Here is a 26825-nt window from a genome sequence, read left to right on the forward strand (position 1 = left end):
AGCATGAGTCTTTTACAGAGGACACATGTTCCATTCCCAGGATCCACATGGTAGCTAACCCTTGCTGTAACTCTAGTCACAGACATCTCCTGACTTCTTCTGGCCTCTGTAGGTACTGTCCACAGACACATACAGGCAAAACACTGTATAACTAAATTTTTTTTAAAAAAGTTAGAAAAATGAAAGAGTGGAATTCTCTACAGTGATGTCACAGCCCATGAGACAGACAGCAGTCAGGGCCAGTTAAAATGAAATCCTCTGGTCTTGCATGGAAGCAGCTGTGGCCTTCTACAGAGCCAGCCTGCTGAGAGGCAAAAGCAGCTTTGTTCTGAGGTTAATAGGGATCATCATAAACATTCATCAAGGAGCAGAGTATACAGTGCTCTTAGGTGACTTTCCCTTGATGTTTTCTGTATTTGTATTCTCCATCTTTTGTATCTGTGAGAATTGTCACATTGGTACAGTTAACTTTTAGATCAAACATCAAGATTGGACAGGTAGCGATTCTCCCCCCTCTGCGGGGTCTCTCTCTCTCTCTCTCTCTCTCTCTCCTCTCTCTCTCTCCCCCAATAAAGCTTTAGAAAGGTAAAAAAAATTGACAGGTAGCATAGTCTCCAAAGCAATCTACTTTCACAGTGTCATTTCTTGACTTTCAGCTAAGACCTTGTGGTGCAAGATGAACATGCCAGAGGCATATCTTTCTATCATTTTTATAATTTATATATGTTTCTGTATGACTTTCAGGCAAGAATGCCCCCCTGCTGTCTCTGCTTTTACATTGTGATCATGTTTAGAAATGGATTTGTTAACTGAGCATGCCTAGGAAGATAGAGAACTCCACATGAACATGTCCAGACTCCCTCAGGAAAATCTATATCCTTCCTTTGTTTAGGAAAAGTATTGTTTTGGAAATAACTCCCATGTTCTTCTTGCCTCCTGCAGGTAAGAAAACTTTCTCCTTTCATTTGTCTTGTCTATTGTGATGGATATACTTTTTATTGTTTTATTTATTTGTTTGTTTTTGTTTTTTAATTTATTTTTAAATTACACTCATGATATTAATTACATTTGTGGTATTCATTGATTACATTCGAAGTATTCATTCAGTAATTATTTTTATGATATTCATTAATTACATTAATTGTATTGATTTATTACATTCATGATATTATGTACTGATACTACTGTCCATTTGTGGGGTTTTTCCATCACATAAAACAGAGATTCTGTACTTAGGAAATCATTGCTCTATATTCCTTTCTTCTCTGTCTTGAGATAACATCTTATCTTTCTGTCTATACGAATTTGTATATTCTGTATATTTTATGTAATACAATTCTATAGTATTTGTCCCTTTATTTGAATGTAGAAACATTTTATGTACAACTGAAGGAGAAATAGTACTCAGATAGCCTGAACATAAAAACAGGTTATAATTTAAAAGTCCAAGGATATTTTAAAAAGTAAAATATTTTCTCTGTAGAAAATAGTATAAAGGATAACATTTCCCAATAAGCCCTTTTAAGCCAAATGATAGCTGAATTATACATATAAATATTAATTAGATTCTCGGATACAGAAGAGACCTATCTTCATCTGTTCAGAGAGCTATGTTTTACTTAAGTTGTGTAAGTGAGATTCCTATTCGGTCTTCCCCTTCACTGATTTATGGCAGACATTTGTCTATAGGCTAATCCATAATCTAAAAAGATTTTAGCCTCCTCTCCTGAAAGTATGACCAGCATTTTCTTTCATCAGCTTGATACAATTATAGGATAAATTCTTATCCTAATAGTGAAATGCTTCACTAAAGCTTGCCCAGTGATTGGGTAAAACCAAAACCTACTATATAATTAGTGAAGATCCTCCAACTCTGGCCGTTAGCCAGTCATCGCTGTGACAAAGACCCAACAACCAACTTCAAAGGGCAGAGATTTATGTTTGGCTCCCAGTTTTCTGAGGTTCCAGTCCATAGGTGGCCAGCTCTATTGTTTCTTGATGAGGCAGAGCATTCTGGGGGAGGGGTGTGGAAGCAAAGCTTCATACTTCATGAGATCTTGTCCTAACAAACAAAAACCTGGGCTTCCCTGTAAGCTTAGGCTAGCACTCTATCAACGGAGCGTAGTCTCCAACTGCTCAATGATAGAGGGTTGCATGGAGATATCATAGAAGAAGTACTGGTGGGATCTCTGTAAATTAGACGTCAGCCTGGTCTACAAAGCGAATTCCAGGACAGACTCTAAAGCTACACAGAGAAACCCTGTCTTGAAAAAACAAAACAAAACAAAGCCCAGCCCTTGGGGAAGGAGCTGTCTCTGTGGGAGGTGACCAGAACAGACCTGAATATTCTGCCCAAGGCCAACCCTGGGCCCAGCTGCCAATCCTTCGAAGCCCAACAACTTGGAGGTGTTGGTGAGATCGCCCTATTGATCAACCTGTTCTGCTGAGACCCATTTGGGAGAGGTTTCAGAAGCCCGCAGCCTTCAGTCTGAGAAAACAAGATCAGCTGAGGAGTTGGCAAGCAAGCAAAATGCAAACTAAGAATGCAAGAGAAGGAGCAGTCCAGCCACCCAACCAGTTCACCAGAATCATAAGCCCACCCTACACTAATTGAGAGCAGGTAAAGCCACATCTCCGGACTGGCAGACCAGGTCTCTAGCCCTTAGGCCCCAGCCATCAGAGCCCAGGGACCAGACAGCTACCTTTTTCTGCTACCTCACCAAAAAAAAAAAAAAAAAAAAAAAAACCAGCCCCTCAGACACAGGAAGCCTGTGTTTCTGTAACTCTGATATCCTGCAATTCCAGGCCTGAATCCTCCCACCTACTGGGTAAAACGAGGGGAACAGTACAAATGAAAGACGCCAGGGGGCGCTCTTGGACCAAGAAGACACCAAGACATCAATGTAAAGTCAAATTCCCATTTCATCATATTGCTCTGCCATTGCTCAAAAAACAGCAGCAGCTTCCTGTTACCTAACTTACCTTGAAATCCAAGATGTTTCCCCATAACCTAATCCTGCCGCATCTGAACGTACCCTCCACCCTGGTGAATTTCTACTTGGCTATGTAACTAATACACTCTTCACTGAACACTACCGGTTCACCAAGGCTGGGTAGCATAGGCCAAAATTTCTGCTGAAGTAAGCATATAACGGGAACGAATGTAGGCTTGCTATGAAAATACAACCACAAGACAGGGCACCCAGCCTCCTCACTTGCCTTCTAGCCAGATAGCTGCCTGGAAACTTTGTAACCGACCCCATGCTTAGTAGGCCCCCAGACCTTAACACAACTGACTCTATGATGGAAGTGTCATTCAGACTGTAAAACTCAGCAAGCAGACAATACCAACTGCCAAAAATAAGAACAAAGAAATAATCCATCAGAGTCTATCATTCTAGGAAAGTCTCCAACTGGACTAACCTTGCTTTTTGGCTTCCGCAGTTCCGCTTCTGGCTAACTGTTCTTGTTAACTGAAGTATGTCAACCCAGAACATTGTTTTTGTGCTTAAAGCTCACCTGAGAAAGGCTCAGGTCTATACTGGGTGCTTGGGATCCCAGTGTAGTCACTAGCCGGCGAATAAAGACCTATGTCTGGAAAAAAAAAACAAAAACCCCAGCCCCTGTGAACCCAACAACCACTGGAGCTATAAGCCTACCCTGCACCAATTGGGAACAACTGCTCCCTGAGACAGAACCCACTAATACTGATCGTACTAAGCTGCTCCTGATGGATAACCTTAATAGTCAAACTGACTACCTCTGTAATTAATTAAAACTTCAAGATTTGGGTACACCTGTGAGGGATTTTTCTCAAAGGTTTTGAAGTTAAAGTCCCATCTTTGTTTTTTTGTTTTTTGTTTTTGTTTTTTTTGTTGTTGTTGTTTTGTTTTGTTTTTCTTTGAGACAGGGTTCCTCTGTGTAGCTTTGGTGCATGTCCTGGATCTCATTCTGTAGACCCAGCTGGCCTCAGACTCACAGAGATCCACCTGGATATGCCTGCAGAGTACTGGGATTAAAGGCGTACTATGCCACCACCCGGCTAAAGACCCATCTCTAATCTGGATCATTTGAGGTGATGAGATCTACCTTTAGCTGTTTGGTGGCAGTGCACACCTTTAACCTCAGCACTCAGGAAGCTTTGCCAGTTGGATTTCTGAGTTTGAGGCCAGGTTCATCTACAGAATGAATTCCAAGGATACACAGATAAACCCTGTCTTGAAAATACCAAAAAACCAATAAACAAAGAATAAGATCCACCTTTAATCTGGATAGTAACTCTTGGTGGCAGCCTACATACATAAAGGATATTGAAGGAGGAAGCTCTCTCTTTGTCTGCTTCTGCTAGCTCTGGCTACCAAGTTTATTCCTTTACTAGCATTAGAGCCCATTTCCTTAGAATTTTGGTGATATACTGAAGACCAGGTGAGACATCCAGCCTCATGGACTAAACAACTACTGGATTCTTCAAATTTCCATTGGTAGACAGCCATTGTTAGACTACCTGGACCACAGCTTGTAACACATTCTGTTAAATCAACTTTCTACACACATGGAGAGATTCATTCTACCAGTCCTGATCATGTAGCGAACCTTGAATAACACAGTTGCATCTTTTTTCACCTGTCAACTGAGTAAGATGTGCTGGTTAACAATGGTGCTCACTAACCACATTTTTCCTAACTCCATTATTCTCCAAGTTTCTAATTTTCCATGAAGACTACTCTGTATTTGTGAGACCAAAATGAGCCATCTTAGAAATAAGACCAACCTGGGCGGTGGTGGTGGGTGCACGCCTTTAATCCCAGCACTTGGGAGGCAGAGGCAGGTGGATCTTTGTGAGTTTGAGGCCAGCCTGGTCTACAGAGCGAGATCCAGGAAAGGTGCAAAGCTACACAGAGAAACCCTGTCTTGAAAAACCAAAAAAAAAAAAAAAAAAAAAAAAGAAAGAAAGAAATAAGACCAAAATGCTTTCACCTTAAAACTAAGGCCTAAGATTTCTCCTTTTAGGTACAGGCCATGAGTTACTGGAGTAGGCCATGAGTTACTGAAACCAGTCAGTCCAGATTCCAGAAACCAGGAAGTATAAAAGTACAGAGTCACAAGGTAGTCATGAGGTAATGACTGCTGGACTATGGGATATCCTCTCCCTGGTTACCTAGGTAACTGTTTGATCAAAGAATGTTCCAACCCTGGTTTCCAGGGTAACCTACCATAGAAATGTCCCCACCTGAGGGCAGTCAATAAGAAATGGTGGCGGGCAACCACTCCCTTAGAAATAAGATTAAGCCATGATTTCTAGAATGTCCCTAGAAGTGAGACAATCAGAATTGTACCCGTACTAGCACCCCTAAATGATGTAACCTTGTGGTTTTTGCCTTTAAAACCTGAGCTTGCAGAGAGGCGGGCACTTCCTCCAGCCTCCACTTTGTTGGATCTGTTGGACGAAGTCCCTGCCTAGGCTTCTATTGCTTTTGGATATCCAGAATTAAACCTTGCTTTTGCATTCGGGCATGCTCATCTTTGGTGGTCTCTCTGGGGGTTGCTATCTGGGCACAACAGTATTATTATTTAATTTGCCTACAGTTTGCTCTGGATTTCAGAAATTAAACTCCTGAAGCAATGGAGCCATCATCCAGCTTTCTGATAGGAAAAAGATCTGTTATTTTGTTTGTGTCTGGTTCCTGCTTTTCTTTCCTGGCTGTCTGAAATCCCAATGAAAAGCAGGGAAAAAGTCCATTCAATTCCCCTGGCCTCAGTGTGAAGCCACCTAACAAACATCTCCTTTTGTGTGCTTAAATATCTCTTCAGTTGTTAACATTCTGGGCATCTTTCTACCTGTCTGACAGGGAATCACTCCACTCCTCATAGCAGAGTGGGCTATATAAGCTAAACTAGCCACATTGTGTCCTGGAAGAGGAAGGAGAAATGCCTATGGAGGACAGGAAGATAGCAGGGTGCTATTGAAATGTAAATCTCTCCCAGTTCTGAAAAGGTCTTGGTCTGAGGTGGAAGGCAAGGTCAGGAACCATTGTGCTGTGTCTTTAAGCACAGTGTAACCCTATAGGAGGTGCTCTTGTCACTCAGGCCTCACTAGCCAATCAGGCCCTCCAGGCAACCAGCCAGTCAGAAGTGGTGCAGGGTCCTTCCTGTCACAAGCTTCAGGCTTGTGTGGTTTTGTGTGCTGTGCTGTGTGTGCTGCTGCAGGAAGCTGAGCAGGGAGTTTGGGCAATCTGGAAAACCACAACATGGTGAGTGAAGGGCTGCTGTCCCCAGACTGGGAGGAGTGGTCGTTTCAGTCATAGGAGCCAGTTTGGTGGGTCCTCCCCTGGCTGGGTGGGAGCCAGTGTCTGGATGCAGAGTTCCACATGTTCTTGCATGGTACTTCATGGTCCAGCATGGTTCTGCTCGTCCTGCCCTCTCCAGTGTGTTTCTGTGTGGTCCTGCACTGTCTTTGCAATTCCTGGGCTGGCTGGTAGCCTGTGTCACTTCACTCTCTAGGCTGTATGTGTGCTGATCACTGGGAGTGGGTCTCAGCTTTGAAATAACCTTGTTAACATCACTGTGAAATGCCGGCACCCTTAGTGCTTATAATTTCGCTATGTAGCACAAATTTGCCAAACTCAGAGAGACCTGGTCCTGTATCTAACATATCTCCCAGAAGTACTGCACTTTGAACTTTTCATATTTAGGCTTAGGATCCATCTGGAGTTAATTCTGTGGAGCTTGTAAACAGTATTTCCTGTGTAAAGTAGCACTCCTCTGCTATACTGTGATGGAGAAAAGTAGAATTGACGGTAATACCATTGATGGTATAAGCGCTTACCAGTTCTTAGAAGACTTTAATTTACAAAGTAGAATTTAGGTAAGAGAGGGCTGTATCACAAATATCCCAAAGATAAGTATATGCCAACCTTGCCAGTTAGAGATTAGTATGATAAGATGTAAATATTTGTTTCACAGGATTAACCAGCTACATTCCCATAACAAAGGAGACAACCCTGATTTATAACCAGCAGAAAAGCCATCTTTCCATTAAAAAAAAAAAACAGCCCCTAAATTTACTCAAGGAATCATTACAAGGTAAGAGCCAGCATTAAGTCATGGTGTGCCATAAAGGTATGCTAATTCTAGAATAGGGGCATCTGGAGTCTTTTTTAAAAGTGTTTTTGTTTTTTTTTGTTTTGTTTTTCGAGACAAGGTTTCTCAGTGTAGTTCCAATGCCTGTCCTGGAACTCACTCTGTAGCCCAGGCTGGCCTCAAACTCACAGAGACCTGCCTGGCTCTGCCTCAGGGGTGCTGGGATTAAAGGTGTGCACCACCACTGCATGAAAAGTGTTTTTGAGTCAAAGTCTTCTATGTTGATTGAGATGGACTTGAAGCCTGTCTGTATCCCCACATGGCATTGCCATTGTTATCCTCCTGACTAACCACCTTAAATTCCTGGATGACACTTCAGCAGCACCACAGGGTTCTAAAATTACCCATTTGAGTCACATAGTAGACTGTGCATTGCAGAACAGGGAAAGGATTTGTGTGTGGAGCACGGCTTCTCTCTTCAGACCAGAAGAGAAGGAACAGTACACTGTGTACACTGCAGGGGGAAACAGACTAGATAGCTAGATCATGACTGAACTTGAAGGCAGTGAGCTTCAGGGTTATTCATTACAAAGGACTGATGGGGGCAGGGTGAGTGACTTTCTCTGTAATTTTCCTGTATGTATTAATTCCTTCCATGTGAATTAAAACAGACAGAATTGGTGGATGTATAGTTTAGGGAGAATAGCTTGAACTTCTAAATATTCAGTTTTCAGTTAACAAACTCTCCTATGCATTATGTGCAATCCTGGTTGACACAGTTAAGTCAACTCAGATGTTTGAGACATAAGCCAATGGCTGTAACCAGCTGTAACTCTATGTGTCATTGTACAATACTCAGTGACTAACATTTTACATGGGACAAAGTCATACAATCTCTTATTAATGGCATTCACTTTACTAGGGAGGTGCCTACTCCATTTTAAAGTCAGTATAGCTAAATTTTCTTCCAAATATTTTTATCATTTTAAAACATTAATTATTGATATTGTTTTAAAAATTCATTTTCTTTAAATATATTGCTGCTTTTCTTTCTTTTTTTTTTTTTTTTTTTTTTTTTGGTTTTTCAAGACAGGGTTTCCCTGTGTAGCTCTTCACCTTTCCTGGAACTCACTCTGTAGACCAGGCTGGCCTCAAACTCACAGAGGTCCACCTGCCTCTGCCTCCCGAGTGCTGGGATTAAAGGGGTGCACCACAACTGCTCGGCTTTTCTATTTTTCAATGTTTCTGAATTTAAGAATTTTATTCCATTTTTTTCTTAAGTACTGTTTATTTATTTATTTATATCAGTTTAGAACATGATCAATCTTGATCATGCCTCCATGTGGGGGAGCAAATGACTATATCACAATACTGGCCTAAGATGATTGGAAACCACAGCTATTTATGTGATAATTCATACCAGTAGCAAAAATATAGTTATGAAGAGGCAGTGAAAAAATTTTATAGTTGTGGGAATCTCTGCATCATGAGGAACTGTATTAAGGAGTCACACAGCATTAGGAAGGTTGAGAATCACTGGCTTAGATCAATGTCTCTTGTAGCACAGGCTTGTCTAACACCATAAAATTGAGAATTACTTTGAACAACCAATTCTGCCTCTGCTGCCCAGTGCTGGGAAGACAGTTTTAAAACTCCTTCCAGAATGGGGCCTTGTCTGGTCTGTGGGAAGGAAACTAGATTAGTGAGTATCCTCCAACTTCTCAAGATTTTATTGTGAATCTACAGATGAAGTGGGACCTTTGTAAGAATTGTGTTTACTGACTAACTATAAAACAGGTGTAGTCACAGCCCAGAGAGGGATGGGCAAGAAGGAGGTTGAAAGCATTCCTGCTGTGACAGTAGATGATATTAGAGAGATAATCAATTTTAGATGATCAATAAATGTCATGACTGGCCAGTTCTTGGGTCCCCAGACCAATCAATCAAGAATGGGGATAAAGAACTGAATGTTTGTGAAACTGAATTACTATAGTTACACCAGTTCAACCTAAAGAGCAGAACTGGATAAATTGATGTGACCATGTCTAATATATGACTGTGTTTTCCAGGTTTAAGATGTATACCCCAAGAGAAATGATGTGAGAAGTACTTGGTGTACTCTAATACAAATTTTGAGCCTCTAAAGAACATGGCCATAAAGCCTGTTTCAACTTTTTCACAAAATTATTTGGGATTATAATTACATTATTTCCACTGCCTCTTTCCTGCCTCCAAGCCCCCCATAGTCCCTTCATTGTGTGCTCATCCATGACCTCTTTTTGTTTAACAACTGTTACTGTTTGAATGTGACATGTGTTTGACAGCAGGACCTCCCAGCTATGAAATAAAAAGGGTTGGCTGCACTGGACATTGAGTGTGTAGTGGAATGTGTGCACATAGGACCCTGTGCCTTGGAAGAGGAATAGGAAGTACTTGGGATATTGGTGGATTTTACTAAACTACCAAATCCCAGATTAGGATACTGTTTGACCATAGTGTGGAAGGACAAACCTGAGAAGGATTTTGCTTTCTGAGTCATTTGATCTCTGCTCACCCAGTAGCATGACTTCTAATGTTCTGAAATGCAACCGGGTAGTTCTGGCTAATGGGGGACTCTGGAAAGGCTTAGCAATCAGGAGCACCAGTAGGAGGTAGCTTAGAGGTTCTTTCCAGGATTCTCCTCTTGTTCCGCTGTAGGGAGTGGTAAGGAAGTCCACAAGCCATGACATGGTGAGTGTGAGGGCCACTCTCCCCAGACCAAGAAAAGCAGGTTGGCTGAGCTGTCAGAGCTGCCTGGACTGGACTGGGATGGACCATGAGCTAGACTCAGGTACTGTTGCTCCTGTGGTAACCTGGGTAGTAGCTCTTGTTCTCTGAGCTTTGTTGAATGTGGATTCCCTGGGGAGGGAAAGGCTCTACCATCCTGGCACAGGGGACTATGAGCTTGTAATATCACTGTATCATGTAATTTTATTGAGAATTGCTTTGAACACCTAATCCTGCCTCTGCTGCCCAGTGCTAGATACACAGTCCTGCAAATCCTACCACTCTGGATAATAGAATATGCACAAAAAAGGACCCTGTGCTTTAGACAAGGAATAAGATGTGCTCTAGGAGAGTGGAAGAATGTCTACTAAAATACAAAATTTATTGACTAAGACCCTGTCTGCTGAGCTGGAAATGCAGAGCTGGAAGCACTGTGCTTTCTGAGTCATTTGATCTCTGATCACCCAGTAGGTAAGCTGTTAGATTTCAGAGGTCCAGCTGGATAGCTCTAGCCAATGAGGGACTCTGGGAAGGCTTAGCAATCAGGAATCCTAGTGGCAGGTAGCTTACAGGTTCTTTCCACGATTCTCCTCTGCTTCTGCTGTAGGGAGTTGTAAGGAAGACCACAAGTTATGTCATGGTAGACGTAGAGTGTTCAGAGAAAGACTGTTGCTCTGTCATTTCTTCTGGAATTTAGATGAAGTATGAGCCAGACTATGGTTCTGTTGGTCCATATGGTGACTGTGGCAGTTGTTCTTGTCCTCTGAGCTTCTTTGTGGATGGATTTCCTTGGGAGGGGAAAACTCTGCAGCCCTGGCATGGGAGGATATGATGCTTGTAGTATCATTGTTCAGTGTGCACACACAGGCAAGCTTTTGGTGTGCAGTGAGAAGACAGATTGGAAAACTGAAGGTCTGGTTTCTAGAAGTTCTGAGCATTGCTCTCCTCTTTCACATTTATCTTATAAATGCTACAAATAATTTAGAAACTGATAGAAAGATGGCAGTGTGGCCGTTTACAATAGCCACAAATAATATAAAATACCTTGGGATAACACTAACTAAACAAGTGAAGGACCTTTTTGATGAGAACTTTATATCTCTAAAGAAAGAAATTGAAGAAGATATCAGAAAATGAAGGATCTCCCATGCTCATGGATAGGTAGGATTAACATAGTAAAAATGGCAATCTTACCAAAAGCAATCTACAGATTCAATGCAATCCCCATCAAAATCCCAAGACAATTCTTCACAGACCTGGAAAGAAAAATACTCAACTTCGTACAGAAAAACAAAAGACCCAGGATAGCTAAAAGAATCCTGTATAATAAAGCAACCTCTAGAAGCATCACCATCCCTAACATCAAGCTCTACTATAGAGCCATAGTAATAAAAACAGCTTGGTACTGGTATAAAAACTGACATACAGACCAATGGAATCGAATTGAAGACCCTGACATTAATCCACACACATATGAACACCTGATTTTTGACAAAGAAGCCAAAACTATATAATGGAAAAAAGAAAGTATCTTTTCTTCAACAAATGGTGCTGGCATAACTGGATGTCAATATGTAAAAGATTACAAATAGATCCATATCTGTCACCATGCACAAAACTCAAGTCCAAGTGGATCAATGACCTCAACATAAATCCAGTTACACTAAACTTAATAGAAGAGAAAGTAAGAAGTACACTTGAATGCATTGGCACAGGAGATCACTTCCTAAATATAACACCAGCAGCACAGACACTGAGAGCAACAATTAATAAATGGGACCTCTTGAAACTGAGGAGCTTTTGTAGGGCAAAAGACATGGTCAATACAACAAAAAGTCAGCCTACAGAATGGGAAAAGACCTTTACCAACCCCACATCTGACAGAGGACTGATCTCCAAAGTATATAAAGAACTCAAGAAACTAGACAACAAAATACTGAACAATCCAATTAAAAAATGGGCTGAAGAGCTAAACAGAGAATTCTCAAGAGAAGAATCACAAATAGCTGAAAGACATTTAAAGAAATGCTCAACATCCTTGGGTCATCAGAGAAATGCAAATCAATATGACTCTGAAATACCACCTTACACTTGTCAGAATGGCTAAGATTAAAAACATTAGTGACAGTCAATGTTGGAGAGGATGCAGAGCAAAGGGAACACTCCTCCACTGTTGGTAGGAATACAAACTTGTATAACCACTGTGGAAATCAGTATGGCAGTTTCTCAGAAAATTGGGAATCGATCTAACTCAAGACCCAGTCATACCACTCTTGTGCATATATCCAAGGAATGCTCAATCATACCACAAAGATACATGCTCAACTATGTTCATAGCAGCACTATTTGTAATAGCCAGAACTTGGAAATAACCTTAATGCCCATCACCTGAAGAATGAATTAAGAAAATATGGTACATATACATAATGGAGTACTACTCAGCAGAGAAAAACAATGACAGCATGAAATTTGCAAGCAAATGAATGGAACTAGAGAAAATCATCCTGAGTGAGGTAACCCAATCCAGAAGAACAAACATGGTATGCACTCACTCATAAGTGGATTCTAGATATAAAGCAAAGAACAATCAGACTGCAACCCACAGAACCAGGGAGGCTATATAGGAGGGGGGGACCCTAGGATGACTGTGGCTTATAATAAGTTTTGGTTTTACTCAATTACTGGGCAAGCCTCAATGAAACATTTCACTATTAGGATAAGAATTTATACTGTATCAAGCTGATAATAGAAAAAAAAAGATGGTGGTGTGGATCACCTTTCAGCAATACATGATTAGAATCTTCTACCTTTCTGCTACCACCAGCTACAGTGGTGTTTTCTAGTGAAATTTCATTCCAGGGGACAAAAGGAGTTTCTGAGCTGCAGAGGTTTATCAGGTGTGCATGGTGTTGGGTGGGTGGATAGGGCAGAATCAACATCTTGGGCCATAATCCATATGACAGGAAGCATTCATAATGGCTAATACATCTTTGTCTCATGATTTGGGAGCTGATTGGTGGCCCAAAAGAAAGCCTGCTACATGCCCTCAAATACTCTGTCTCAAACTGGTTGTTTCACTTTTCTTATTTATATGTCTATGCCCAGAAATAAATATGAGCTGCTGGGTCCATTTGGTATTTCTTCTAATTATATGATTTCAGTGCAGGACACTTCATTTTGGATAACCAACAATTCTCCCTCTCAATAGTCTTTAGTTTCCTGTAGCACTTTTCATAAGGAGAGGGTCACATTAGATCCTTCCCCTGAACCTTGTAAGTTAGTATGTGTACTGGCCATATTTTCTCCTTCACCTGAGATCATCTTGCAAGACTCAGGGTTGTTCTACCTTGCCAGCTGTGACTCTGCATTCCCAGCTCCTGTATTATTACAGCTCTGGAGCTTCAGTTCTTCTCTTCCACGGCCCTGTGGGTACAGTGGATGGGCTGCCCTGTTGTCTTCACTGTCCTTGATTTTAAAAGCTCTCCAATTTAGCTTCCAAGCACTCCCCATTCTGACACTTTCTCCCAAACTGAGGTCCTCACAGAATTCCAAGGTCCTCTGAGTCAGGCTAAAAATAATATCTGGAAGGGTATTTCCAAGGAGGGAGAATGTCTTTGATCTTGTTGTGTGGGTGTGTCTGTGAGGGTCTTACCTGGGGGTGTATTTGGAGATTGCTGTGCTTGTTAGGAGAAGACTGGAGGAATTTCTGTTGAGTTTGCCTGAGGGAGAGGGTGTGTTTACTAGGTGATTTGCAGGCTTGGCCCAGGGAGGCAGGAAAGTGGGTCTGCAAAAGCTCACAGGCCCTGTGCACCAACCCAGCTCTTCTCTTGCCTGTCTCAAATACCTGTGGAGCTGGAGGAGCTGTTCCTGGAGTCACCTGGTCTGATCACTTGTAGCCCTGGAACTAGTCCCTGGAAACCCCCAGGACCTGGAACTAACTGGACAAGGAGTCCACCGAGGCTGATGATAAAACTCAGAGACTTGGAGGTCATAGTGCTGCTGCTGTAGTTGGTAGGAGAAGCAGGATACTGGCAACAGTGCAGGAACAGCTTGTAATGGTCATAGAGGTGAGAACCTGATGCATGAAAAGTGAGACATTAATCCACCTACCCTTTTTAAGGACCTTCTTGCCACTAGGTTGCCTTCTGATTCTCTAGTCCTGAAGCCACTCTTTATACCCCTCTTTGAGCCCAAATTCCTTCCAAAAACAATTCTCCCCCCTCAATAGTCATTAGTTTCCTGTAGTACTTAGTCTAGGGAGAGAGTCTCATTAGATCCACCCAAGCCATATAGGTTAGTATGTGTACTGGCCTCTTTTTCTCCTCCACCTGAGATCTCCTTGTAGGGCTCAGAGTCTGTCTACCTTGCCAACTGTAGCTTTGGCTTCCCAGCTCCTGTATGATTCCAGCTCTGGAGGTCCAGTTCTCCTCTTCCAGGGCCTCGTGGTTGCAGTGGATGGGCTGCCATGTTGTCTTTACTGGCCTTGATCTTAGAGCAGCTCTCCATTTTAGCTGCCAATCACTCCCCATTCTACCTCTTTCCCCCAAACCGAGGTCACCAGAGGAGTCCTAGGTCCTCTGAGTCAAGCTAAAAATAATGTCTGGGAGGGCATTTCCAAGGAGGGGGAATGTCTGTGAGCATGTTCTGTGGTTGTGTCTGTGAGGGACTTGTCTGGGGTGTATTTGGAGATTACTGTGCTTGTGAGGAGAGGACTGGAGGAATTTCTGTTGAGTTTGCCTAAGAGAGAGGGTGTGTTTAGTAGGTGATTTGCAGGCTTGCCGTAGGGAGGCAGGAAGGCAGGGCTGCAAAAGCTCACAGGCCCTGTGAACCAACCCAGCTCTTCTCTTGCCTGTCTCAAATACCTGTGGTGCTGAAGTAGCTATTCCTGGAGTCACCTGGTCTGATCACTTTGTAGCCCTGGAACTAGTCCCTGGAAACCCCCAGGACCTGGATCTAGCTGAACAAGGAGTCAATCAAGGCTGATGATTTAACCCAGAGACTTGGAGGTCATAGTGCTGCTGTTGTAGTTGCTAGGAGTAGCAGGATGCTGGGAATAGTGTAGGAACCTGATACAGGGAAAGTGAGACAGGAATCTACCTACCCTTTTTAAGGACTTTCCTGCCACCAGTTTGCCTTCTGATTCCTTAGTCTCTATGCCACTCTCCAGATCCTTTTTTGAGTCCAAATGCCTTCCTTATACTTCCTGGTGCCCAGCTGCTTTACTGAGCATTCTAGGGGGGCCCCAATGCCTTCTGAGACTTCAGATACTGCTAGAGTCTTGAATGTTCCTGAGACAGCATGGATGATCCTCATAGGTAAGCTCCTTGGTAAAACTGGAAATGTTATAAGGTAAACAAACTCATAACTGTTGTTTTGAGGCATTTTCTATTTTGTATTTAAAAAATCTCAATATATTTTTTAATATCCGAATTATGGAGCTTGTTGAAATTATAAATTACTGCTGTTCCTATAGATTTTGTTTAGACAAATCAGAATTAGACAATTGTTTTGAAGCTCCCTCTTGTTTAGAAAACTGTCATGTTTTGAATTATGAGCCAATGATTTTATATATTCAATGTAAATTATTTTATATTTGTTTTATCTTTTCCATATATTCAATATATATTTTTCATTAAACTATACAATGTGAGTGTTAGGCTAGCAAGATCTTTGTAATGAGTTCTTGTCTCAAACAACAGAGCAAAATTATATTCAGTTTTATTTATAAATGTGTGTGTGTGTGTGTGTGTGTGTGTGTGTGTGTGTGTGTGTATTATTGATAAAGGTCTTTCTATCATATTTACTACGAAGACCAAATTCAAGGAGATCTGCCTAGCTCTGCTATCATACTTGGTATATATATTTCTGTGAATAATTTGACGTGGACCAGTGACTGACACCAAAAATGACTAAGAGATATTGTGAGCTGGGCGGTGTTGGTGCATGCCTTTAATCCCAGCACTCAGAAACTGAGCCAGGTGGATCTCTGTGAGTCTGTGAGTTCAAGGCCAGCCTGGGCTGCAGAGTGAGTTCCAGGACAGGCACAAAGCTACACAGAGAAATGCTGTGTCAAAAAAACCGAGAGAGAGAGAGAGAGAGAGAGAGAGAGAGAGAGAGAGAGAGAGAGAGAGAGAGAGATTGTCCTGAACCTGAGTTCCTCTGCAGAGGTTAAGCTGTGACACTTCATTGCATTTTGGAAAACAATTTCAGGATGAATCAATACAAATCAGAGTTGGGCGTGGTGGTTGCACACGCCTTTAACCCTAGCACTCCGGAGGCAGATCCAGGCAGATCTCTGAGTTTGAGACCAGCCTGGTTTACAGAGTGAGATCCAGGCAGGCACCAAAACTACATGGACAACTGTCTCAAAAAACCATCACCAACAACAACAACAAAATTTTTCCAGTTTTGTTTACATTTGGGATTACCAATATGCAATCAGTGAATCACTCATAAGTGATTTCTTATTGTCCCAAGTGGCCTTTTCTTTTCTTTTTCTTTTTTTTTTTTCTGAGACAGGGTTTCTGTGTGTAGTTTTGTGCCTTTCCTGGGTCTCGCTTTGGAGACCAGGCTGGCCTCGAACTCACAGAGATTCGCCTGCCTCTGCCTCCCAAGTGCTGGGACTAAAGGCGTGCACCACCACTGCCCGGCCATGGCCTTTTCTTAATTAATCCAAAATTAATTAGGATTAATTTTCTCTTAGGTAGTTTGGATAAGGGTTTGTCTGTCTAATTGATTTCCTCAAAGAACTGACTCTGTGTTTCATTGATTCCTTGTATTTTTCTTGGTTTCTATTTGGTGAATTTTAGCTTTTATTTGATATTTTCTTCCTGTCTACTCCTCTTAGGGATACCTATTGTTTTTGTTCTAGTGCTTTTATGTGTGCTGTTAATTTGCTAATATGAAGTCTTTTCCTTTTTTTAATGTAGACACTCATTTCTACACAGTTTCCTCATATGACCACTTTCATTGTGTCCTCTAAGTTTGAATATTTTGTGTAATTGTTTCATTGAATTCTAAAAGCTCTATAATTTCCTTTTTTATTCTGTCTTGACTCATTTTCTTAGTAGAGTGTTATTCAGTTTTCATGAATTTTTAAGCTTTCTGGGTTTTTTTTTTTATATCTAGCTGTAATCCATGGTGGTCTGATAGGATGCAAGGAGTTATTTTCATTTTCTTATATCTGTTGAAACTTGAATTGTGTCATCAACTTTGGAGAAAATTCCATGTGGTGCTGAGAAAAAAGTGTATTCTTTTTCTTTGGGTGGAATGTTCTGTAGTATGTTAGGTTCGTGTGGTTCATAAAATTCATTAGCTCCAATATTTCTCCATTTGGTTTTTGTCTGGATGACCTGTCCATTGTTGAGGGTGGGGTATTGAAGTCTACCACTATCAAACACTCTGTGAGAGTCAATGTATCATTTAACCTGTAGAAATATTTCTTTTGCTAAGTGAGTGACCTTGTGTTTGGGGCATAGATATTAATAATTGAAATGTCGTATTTATGGAGTTTTCCTTTGATGACTAAGGAGTTTTCTTCCCCATTGCTTTTGATTAATTTTAATTTGAAGTCTATTTTGGTAGATAATAAAACAGCTACACAAGACTGCTTTTTAGTTACAATTGCTTTAAATATGTTTTCCCCAGCATTCACCTTTTGCTAATCTCTATCCTTGATGTTGAAATGTGTTTCTTGTATGCAGTGGAAGGATGGATATTGTTTTTGAATCCATACTGTTTTTTTTTTGTCTCTCTCTCTTTTGAATCCATACTGTTAATTTGTGCCTTCATTGGGTAATTGAGACCACTGATACTGAGAGATATCAGGAATAATTATTAATAATTATTACTTTGTTGTTATTGGTGGTGATAATGGTATTTGTATGAGAGCATGTTAGCTTGTGTTTGTGTGTGGGTTTGGGTGTGTTTCTCTTCTTTTGGTTTTACTGATGTGATATTATTTATTTACTGTGTTTTCATATGTGTAGTTAGCTTCCTTGGATTGGATTTTTTTCTTCTAGTACCTTCTGCAGGACTGGATTTTTACATAGATATTGTATAAATTTAACTTTATCATGGAATATCATTTTTTTTGGTTTTTTGAGGCAGGGGTTCTCTGTGTAGCTTTGTGCCTTCCCTGGAACTCACTTTGTAGGCCAGGTTGGCCTCGAACTCAGAGATCCACCTACCTCTGCCTCCTGAGTGCTGGGATTAAAGGCATGCACAACCACTGCCCGGCTATCATGGAATATCTTATTTTCTCCATTTATAGTGGTTGAAAATTTTCTGACTATAATAATCTGTGGTTTCTTAGAGCCTGCATCACACATGTCCTAGCCCTTATGGCTTTTATAATCTCCATTGGGAAGTGAGGTGTAATTCTCATAGGTCTGCCTTTATATGTTACTTGATCTTTTTCCTTTACAGCTTTTACTATTCTTTCTTTGTTCTGTATGTTTAGTGATTTGGTTATTATGTGACAAGGGGGCTTTCTTTTATGACCCAATTTATTGGATGTTTTGCATGCTTCTTTGTACCTTTATCAGCACCTACATTAACTTAGAAAAAAATTTGTTATATGATTTTATTCAAAAGAGTTTCTGGACATTTGAGCTGGATTTTTTTCTCTTTCTTCTATTCCTGTCATTCATAGGTTTGGTCTCTGCATATTGTCCAAAAATTCCTGGTTGTTTTACATCAAGAAATTTTTATATTTGACATTTTCTTTGACTGATGTACCCATTTCTTCTGTTATATCCCCAGTGCCTAGATTTTGTCTTCCATCTCTCTATTCTATTGGTGAACCTTGGCTCTGTACTTCCTGTTTGTAGTTCTAAAAATTTCGTTTCTGTTTTCTTTATTGTTTCAGTTTCCATTTTAAGGTCTTAAACAATTTTATTTGTTTCCTTTAATGATTAGTTTTATCTTGTCTTTCTTTAAGTTGTTTATTGGTTTACTTCAATTGTTTGTGTTTTCCGAGCTTTCTTGGAAGAATTTATTGATTACCTCCAATTGTTTGTTTGTGCTTTTGTGAATTTATTTAATGTGTTTATTCATTTTCTTTTTAAGGGCTGCTACCACCTCCATATATTTAGGGTTTTTTTCTTGTATTTCAACTATGTTACATTATTCAGGGCCTGCTGTGGTAGGATAGCTGGGCTCTGATGATGACATATTGCCCTGGCTATTGTTAATTATGTTTTTATGCTAAGCATCAGGTTTGGGGTGATTATAGGTCTAGGTACTGGTTTCTGACTTTATCTGGGTTAGATGGGAGTTTTGTTCCTGGGTTTCTGTTTGTTCTCTTGAGTTTCAGGGTGTGTGTTGTCTGAGTGTTTCCTTTTTTCCTGGACTTATTGGCTGGTGTGTTCAAGGAGAATGCTTGCTGGTGTTGGAAACTAGGGGAAGGGGAGATGAGGGGAGATAACCTTAGGGATCTATAGGAGATATGGAGAGTGGAGAAGGGAAGCTGCCTCTGATGGTCGACTGCAGTGTTAGGGGCAACTGTTAAAATCAGGTCTGGGATAAGAGATAATGTAGTTGATCTGTAGATAGCCTAACTGGTCTTCTAGAAGATGTGACAATTAGTTGATCAGGGGTACTGCCCCAGTTGGGTGTTTTGACATAGATATGAGGTGGGAAGGACAGGGCTAGTGGGGATGGTCTTTGGAATCCACAGGAATTATGAACAGGTGGAGGAGAAGCTGCATCTGAAGTTCTGTTGCAGCCCTAGGGGCAACCCTGAGTATTGGATCTTGGGTAATAGATATTGGGAAAGGTCTGTGAGCACCCTACCTGGTCCCATACCCAACATCTTTTTTTTCTGGGTCTCAGGTTTATTAACAGAGCATACCAGATCTCACAATGCAGTGGTTATCGAAGTATGGATTGTCATATCCCCACCCCTCTCTCCTTTCTTCACTATTTACTTCTCAATACTGACAGGCATGAACTTAATACCCAACATCTTAATACTGATTCATCAAGTTCCCAGGGATCATTTATTTACTTCTTTATTTAGGTTTCTGTTGTTATTAATCTGTGAAAGACTTAGTTTATTGGATAAAAAGTGCTCTGTGGGCTGTGCATTACACCCAGCAAATATTCTTCTTGGGGTTGACCTGAGTTCAGAAACCAACACTCAAATTGAGAGGTTCATAACCTCCTGCTCTTTCAGATCCAGGGATCCAACACACTCTTTGGTGTGTCACTTGTGTATACATAGTAAACCTCTCTCACATGTACAAACAAACATCCACATAAAAATAAGGATATACTTGTTTTCAAAAATGCTTGTGACTTATAAAACAATTAGAGGAAAACAGGTTGCTTTAGGTATATAATACAAATCGTGCAATATTGATTTAAAAATCTGTTATCTAGCATTTTGTTTGAAATTTTTTAATTTCCCCACTCTGATCCAGACTTATATCCTGTCATCAATCATAGAAACAAAGGGTTTTGAAATGATCCTACATACATCCTTTTCTTTATCAAAAGAGAATGAGATAATTTTAGTAGTCAAAACTTTTTTCTACATTGTAGAAATATCAGGCTTCAAGTGAATCTACCCAATTTTGCTAGAACAGTCCTTCTCGCTCAACCTAGTTTCTATTATTGGCTAAGGAGAAAACTGGGATGTACAGTGTGAGTGGTGGTCAGTGTTTTTTTTTATTTTGATTTTCATTAGAATCTTGTTCAAGAGACCATGTTAATTATGTAGGTCTCTCTTTGTGTCTCCTTTTATCAGTTATACCATCTAGGTTTGGACAAATTTTTATTAGTTATAATTTGGTTATATTTTTCTCCACAAAATGATGGACCTCCACCTATTTTTATTTTCTGAAAAATTACTAAATTATGTTATGAGTTCCTTGAGTTTGTTGGCTTGGAGACTTTCTGTGGAGAAACAGCATTAGTTTTCTCTTCTTGTCTTAGAAGCTTGTTTTTCCTCATTTCTTGGCATATCAGAGTTTTCCAGTTGTTACTATCATCAGTGTTTGCATTGTTGCTATTTAAGTTATTAACGTTGTTGATAAATTGGCTTTTGGTTTTTAAAACCTTCTCATATATTATTGTCTCTGTGTCCTAGTTACTTCCAACTGTCAACATGACAGAGCCTACAGTCATCTGTGGGAACCTCATTGAGGATGTGACTTATCAGAATGGCTGATTGCTGTGTTTGAGAGATTTTGTTGATTTCTGATATTGATGTGTGAAGGCTCTTCCACTGAGGGTACAATATCCCCAAGAAAGTTGGCCTGGGCTAGATAAGAAAGCCAGCTGAGCATGAGACAATGACCAAGTAAGAAAGAAAGCTACTAAACAAAGTTTCCTTATGATTTTGTCTCCAGTTGCTAGCTTGAACTTCTATCCTAAGTTCCCACAATGATGGATTGTGATATGGCAGAGTCAGCCAAATAAACCCAATCATTACCTGTGGTGCTTTTGAGTAGAGAATTTAATCACAACAAGAAACAAGCAAGTTAGAACATAATGTGGTGCACAAAAAATGATTTTGTTGCTGCAAAGGAAAAAAGGACTGATGACTTTTGGCAGAATGTTAAATATATCCATCCAATTTACATTCCCCGGTCACCTCCATGTAAGTACTGGCAATTGGGCCCACTTATATGCAAGATCAGCAAGAGCTCTTAACTACTGAGCTGTCTCTCTTGCCCTCTTTTGATTATTTACAATCAACATTTATAATGCTACTGGCTTCATCTGTCTATTTGTAACTGTTTAAATGCATAGTTCCTTTTAGTAAAATTTATTAAGGTTACCATTTAAACTGAAGCAATTCAGGTATCTAGAAGATGAATAAAGAACTGAAGTGATTATGTAACTCTTTGTAGAAACTTAATTTTAAAAACCTCTGAGTTGTTCTTATTATTTTTGTTCATTTGATTGATTTTTGCAGAGGAGACAGGTTCTTAATTTTTACTTCTTACTCTCCTAGAACTGATTGCATAATATAGGCTACCTTTCAACTCAGAGGCAGATATACCTGCCTCTTTTATCCTCATGCTGGGATTGAGTCAATATACCCAGCTTGCTCATCTTTTTTTTTTTATTGTAGTTAGTAACTATTCATACAGTTTCTCTGACATGTAATTGGTACTGATGATAGGTTTTCTTGTCTCTGTATCTGCTAATACATATTTCTCTTGCAAGATGATATCCCATTCAAAGCTTTCAGAAATGATAGAGGTAAATGCCCTCTTCAATGTAGCTAGAGTTTTCCTGCCTGGCCCACAGTCAGGACAAATCTCTCTCACCCGCCAGTCCCAAGCCTCTCAAACCCGATCAAGTAAACACAGAGACTTATATTGGTTACAAACTGTATGGCCGTGGCAGGCTTCTTGCTAACTGTTCTTACAGCTTAAATTAATCCATTTCTTTTTTTTTTTTTTTTTTTTTTTTTTTTTTTTTGGTTTTTTTCGAGACAGGGTTTCTCTGTGTAGCTTTGCGCCTTTCCTGGAACTCGCTTTGGAGACCAGGCTGGCCTCGAACTCACAGAGATCCGCCTGGCTCTGCCTCCCGAGTGCTGGGATTAAAGGCGTGCGCCACCACCGCCCGGCTAATCCATTTCTATTAATCTATACCTTCCACGTGGCTTGTGGCTTACCGGTACTTTACATCTTCCTTGTCCTGATGGCGGCTGGCAATGTCTCCCTCACCAGCTTCCTGTTCTCTCAATTTTCCTCTCTGTTAGTCCTGCCTATACTTCCTGCCTGGCCACTGCCAATCAGTGATTTATTCATTGACCAATCAGCAACACATTTGACATACAGACCATCCCACAGCACCTCCCCTTTTCTTTTCTTAAAAAGGAAGGTTTTAACCTTTACACATCTCCAAAGTCAGCTTGGTATATTTGGGAATTTGGGCGTAGTTTTTCTTACTACTTCCTGCTGGAGGGGGGCGCTGTATCTTCTGGGGAAACAAAGAAAATTTTAGGATCATGGAGTAGTCCGTGAGGCTGTATCATCTGAGCCAGTTGTCTTGAAACGGTTCTGGATGTTGGATCATCTGGGCCATGGTGTCATTGGAGACCTTTCAGGGGGTTTTGGCTGGTCAAACCTGATGTATCTTAATCTGGAATAAATCCATAGCCTCTGGCTTTCTGTGGGAACAAAAGCAGAGTCTCCTTTCCAAAGTAACATATCCTTATATCCAAATTTTGAAGTCAAGGTACCTTTAAAATATGCATATTGGTATAACTCAGCTTCCTTTACAATCAAATATCTCTCTGTAGTTAAGAATCCCAAAGACAACACAATCCAGATTCTCTGTGTAATATTCATCTTCACGTGGCTTATTTTTTATATTAATTTTACTGTCTCTTTAAAGACTTTATTTTTTAAAACTATGTATTTGTTTCTATACTGTATATATCACCTTTTTTGTCTCTTTTAAGCCTACGTATATTTTACACACATTTTAAACTATTACATCTGAATCTGTCTTGTTGTGAATCTATTGCTTTAAGCTGCAGCAGCTGTGGCTGCTGGCTCCGCCCACCTCAGCTTCCCAACATGGCGTGGTACTTTACCACCAGCTCTGGGAGCTATCGTGGGTCTATGCTTTTATCCAAGCAGCGTGTAGCCCAGAAACCTCTTTTGTTTTGTACTAGCAAAGGCTAAATCCACAATGTAGCTTAATGTGCCACTTGCAGAGACCTCATTCCCGCCATACTGCAGGTCGAGCGTGCACGCCAGCAACCCGCCAGTAGCTCAAACCGGCAGCTGCTGCTCATTTGAGAGAGACAATTAGGAACTGTTTTCAGCTCCGTTTTAGAATCTTTTCTCTCAGTTTTTAGGTGGAAACTCTTGCCACCACGTTGGACGCCATTTGTTGCTAGAGTTTTCCTGCCTGGCCCACAGTCAGGACAAATCTCTCTCACCCGCCAGTCCCAAGCCTCTCAAACCCGATCAAGTAAACACAGAGACTTATATTGGTTACAAACTATATGGCCGTGGCAGGCTTCTTGCTAACTGTTCTTACAGCTTAAATTAATCCATTTCTTTTTTTTTTTTTTTTTTTTTTTTTTTTTTTTTTTTTTTGGTTTTTTTCGAGACAGGGTTTCTCTGTGTAGCTTTGCGCCTTTCCTGGAACTCGCTTTGGAGACCAGGCTGGCCTCGAACTCACAGAGATCCGCCTGGCTCTGCCTCCCGAGTGCTGGGATTAAAGGCGTGCGCCACCACCGCCCAGCTAATCCATTTCTATTAATCTATACCTTCCACGTGGCTTGTGGCTTACCGGTACTTTACATCTTCCTTGTCCTGATGGCGGCTGGCAATGTCTCCCTCACCAGCTTCCTGTTCTCTCAATTTTCCTCTCTGTTAGTCCCGCCTATACTTCCTGCCTGGCCACTGCCAATCAGTGATTTATTCATTGACCAATCAGCAACACATTTGACATACAGACCATCCCACAGCACTTCAATTTCCTTCTAAAGTGGCTAAATGATTATATGATAATGTCTGTATATAGAACAAGCATGGGAAACACCAGAATTATATTACTATATTATTAAAGAAGCATACATTTACAATGATGTCAGTATCATGTTTCTTGTTGGATGCATATGCATGACATATTTATGTATGGCATATTTTAGGATGCAGTGACCTATAATGATGTGCATGTCAACTTCACTCAGGAAGAGTGGGCTTTGCTGGATCCTTCCCAGAAGAATCTCTACAAAGATGTGATGGTGGAAACTTACACAAACCTCACTGCTATAGGTAATACTGAAAAATTGCCTTCATGTTTTAAAATAAGGGGACAGCTGTTTCTTGGTTATGGATACTCTTCTGTAATTTTGATTGAGTCTGATGAAGAATAAGGTGAAGATATCAAACATGGTTTTAAGGATCATTGAAGGGAATAACTTTAATTTTGCACAATTTCCAATAATATTTCATACATTTCCTGGTACTATATTTTAGGCTACAAGTGGGAAGATAATATTGAAGAGCATTGTCAAAGTTCTCGAAGACATGGAAGGTAATATTCATGTATAAGCTGATACAAGAGTGCCTCTGTAGATATTTTAATGTATCTGTAACTTATAAAGAAAAGCATCAGTGTAAGTAATCACAGTTTAAAGTACATTGATGATCATTAAATGATTTCAAAACCATATACCTCAATGGCAAGTGAATTGTGTTTTCATGTCATTCTTTTAAGAAAGAAGACAAGGAATCAATGCCTTAACAAATATAACCATTTGAATCATAGCTCCATCAGAGCTATGCTATAGAACTGACAATCCACTTAGTTTCATACTGTTCATATTACACAATTTATGCTCATTAAATGTATGGTAAGTGTGTGTCCAAAACCTTCTAATAAGCAAATAGCCCATAGTAAAAGTATTGTTACTCATATAGTTGTTCTGACTTTACTAAATTTAGTGAGAAGAGTAGTTAGAGTCAAGAGTTAAGGGGGGTTGTTGTGGAGGACCCTTAATCCCCATACCACATGTTGATGAGGAACAGAAAGTCCAACTGTAAATGAAATGTGGAAACCTTTTAGTTGTTATTCTTCCTTTAATAAGTATATCATATGTCAATTTAAAAATATGAACATAGGGATATGGAAAGAAGTAATATACATTTCTCCATCTCAGAATAATTAGAATATATGTAGTAGTCCCCATGTTGTGTAGACTTGTCAAATGTGATGCAAGTTTACAAACAATTGGTTTTCCAGCTTCATTGGAAATACATCAACAAACACACTGCAGAAAAGCCCTATGAGTACCAGGATTGTGTACATGCTTGTGTTTGTCCTGGTTTACTTTACAAATGTAGCATGAGTCACAGTATAGGAAAATTTGTCAATGGAATTGGTGAGGTAAAGGTCTGAATTCATCCAGGTCTCATCAAAGGCATGAAAAAAACTCAGAGAAAACTGATGCCATCAATATGAACCAGGTAATAAAGGATCTTACTATCACATCCTTAATGAAGGGGAAAAACATAAGTTTAGTGTAAATACTGGGCTAAAATCTTAAGATCTTATTCTTTACATTTAGACCAAATTATAAAATAAATACATACACATATACAGACTCAACACTGTAATGAATGTGGTAAAGCTTTTACATGTACTAATTTTCTTTGCAGGCATGAAAAAAGTCATACTACAGAGAAACCTTCTGAATATACTCAATGTAGTAAAGTGTCTGTATGTCAGAGTCTTCTTCCAAAGCATGAAAGAACACATACTGGAGAGACAACATATGAATGTAATCAATATGTTAATGCCTTTGAATGTCCCAGTCATCCTCAAAGGCATGAAATAACACGTACTGGAGAGAAACCCCATGAATGTAATCAATGTGGCAAATCCTTTTCACGTCACAGTAATCTTCAAAAACATAAAAGAACACACACTGGAGAGAAACCCTATGAGTGTAATCAATGTGGTAAAGCCTTTTCATATCAGAGTACACTTCAGTTGCACAAAAGGACCCATACTGGAGAGAAACTGTATGAATGTAATCAATGTGGTAAAGCCTTTGCTTATCACAATGGTCTTCAATTACATAAAAGAACACATACTGGAGAGAAGCCATATGAATGTAATCAATGTGGTAAAGCCTTTTCACAACATGGTAATCTTCAAAGGCATGAAAGAACACATACTGGAGAGAAACCTTATGAATGTAATCAGTGTGGTAAAGGCTTTGCATGTCAGGGTCATCTTAAAAGACATAGAAGAACACATACTGGAGAAAAACCCTATAAATGTAATCAATGTGGTAAAGCCTTTGCTAGTTGGTCTTCTCTTCAATCGCATGTAAGAACACACACTGGAGAGAAACCCTATGAATGTAATCAATGTGGTAAAGTCTTTTCACAACAGAGTACACTTCAGTTGCACAAAAGGACACATACTGGAGAGAAACCCTATGAATGTAATCAATGTGGTAAAGCCTTTGCTCAGTGGCATTCTCTTCAATT

General features: G+C 40.1%; 1 protein-coding gene across 1 annotated transcript; it reads left to right on the forward strand.

The window, feature by feature from the left end:
• The first annotated feature begins 7626 nt into the window (after positions 1 to 7626).
• Positions 7627 to 24865, forward strand: LOC128120103 (zinc finger protein 431-like). Its single transcript, XM_052753852.1, has 3 exons — positions 7627 to 7689; positions 24473 to 24599; positions 24804 to 24865. Exons 1-3 carry the CDS (start codon positions 7627 to 7629, stop codon positions 24863 to 24865), a joined length of 252 nt encoding a protein of 83 aa, XP_052609812.1.
• Positions 24866 to 26825: the final 1960 nt, after the last annotated feature.

The sequence above is a fragment of the Peromyscus californicus genome, unplaced genomic scaffold (assembly GCF_007827085.1).
Source record: "Peromyscus californicus insignis strain IS unplaced genomic scaffold, ASM782708v3 Scaffold_24__1_contigs__length_46423439, whole genome shotgun sequence".
NCBI lineage: Eukaryota > Metazoa > Chordata > Mammalia > Rodentia > Cricetidae > Peromyscus > Peromyscus californicus.

Coding starts and splice junctions, on each gene's coding strand:
- LOC128120103 (XM_052753852.1), top strand. CDS start 7,627: ATGACTGAACTTGAAGGCAGTGAGCTTCAGGGTTATTCATTACAAAGG. Junction 7,690..24,472: donor AAAGGACTGATGGGGGCAGG/GTGAGTGACTTT, acceptor GGCATATTTTAG/GATGCAGTGACCTATAATGA. Junction 24,600..24,803: donor CACAAACCTCACTGCTATAG/GTAATACTGAAA, acceptor ACTATATTTTAG/GCTACAAGTGGGAAGATAAT.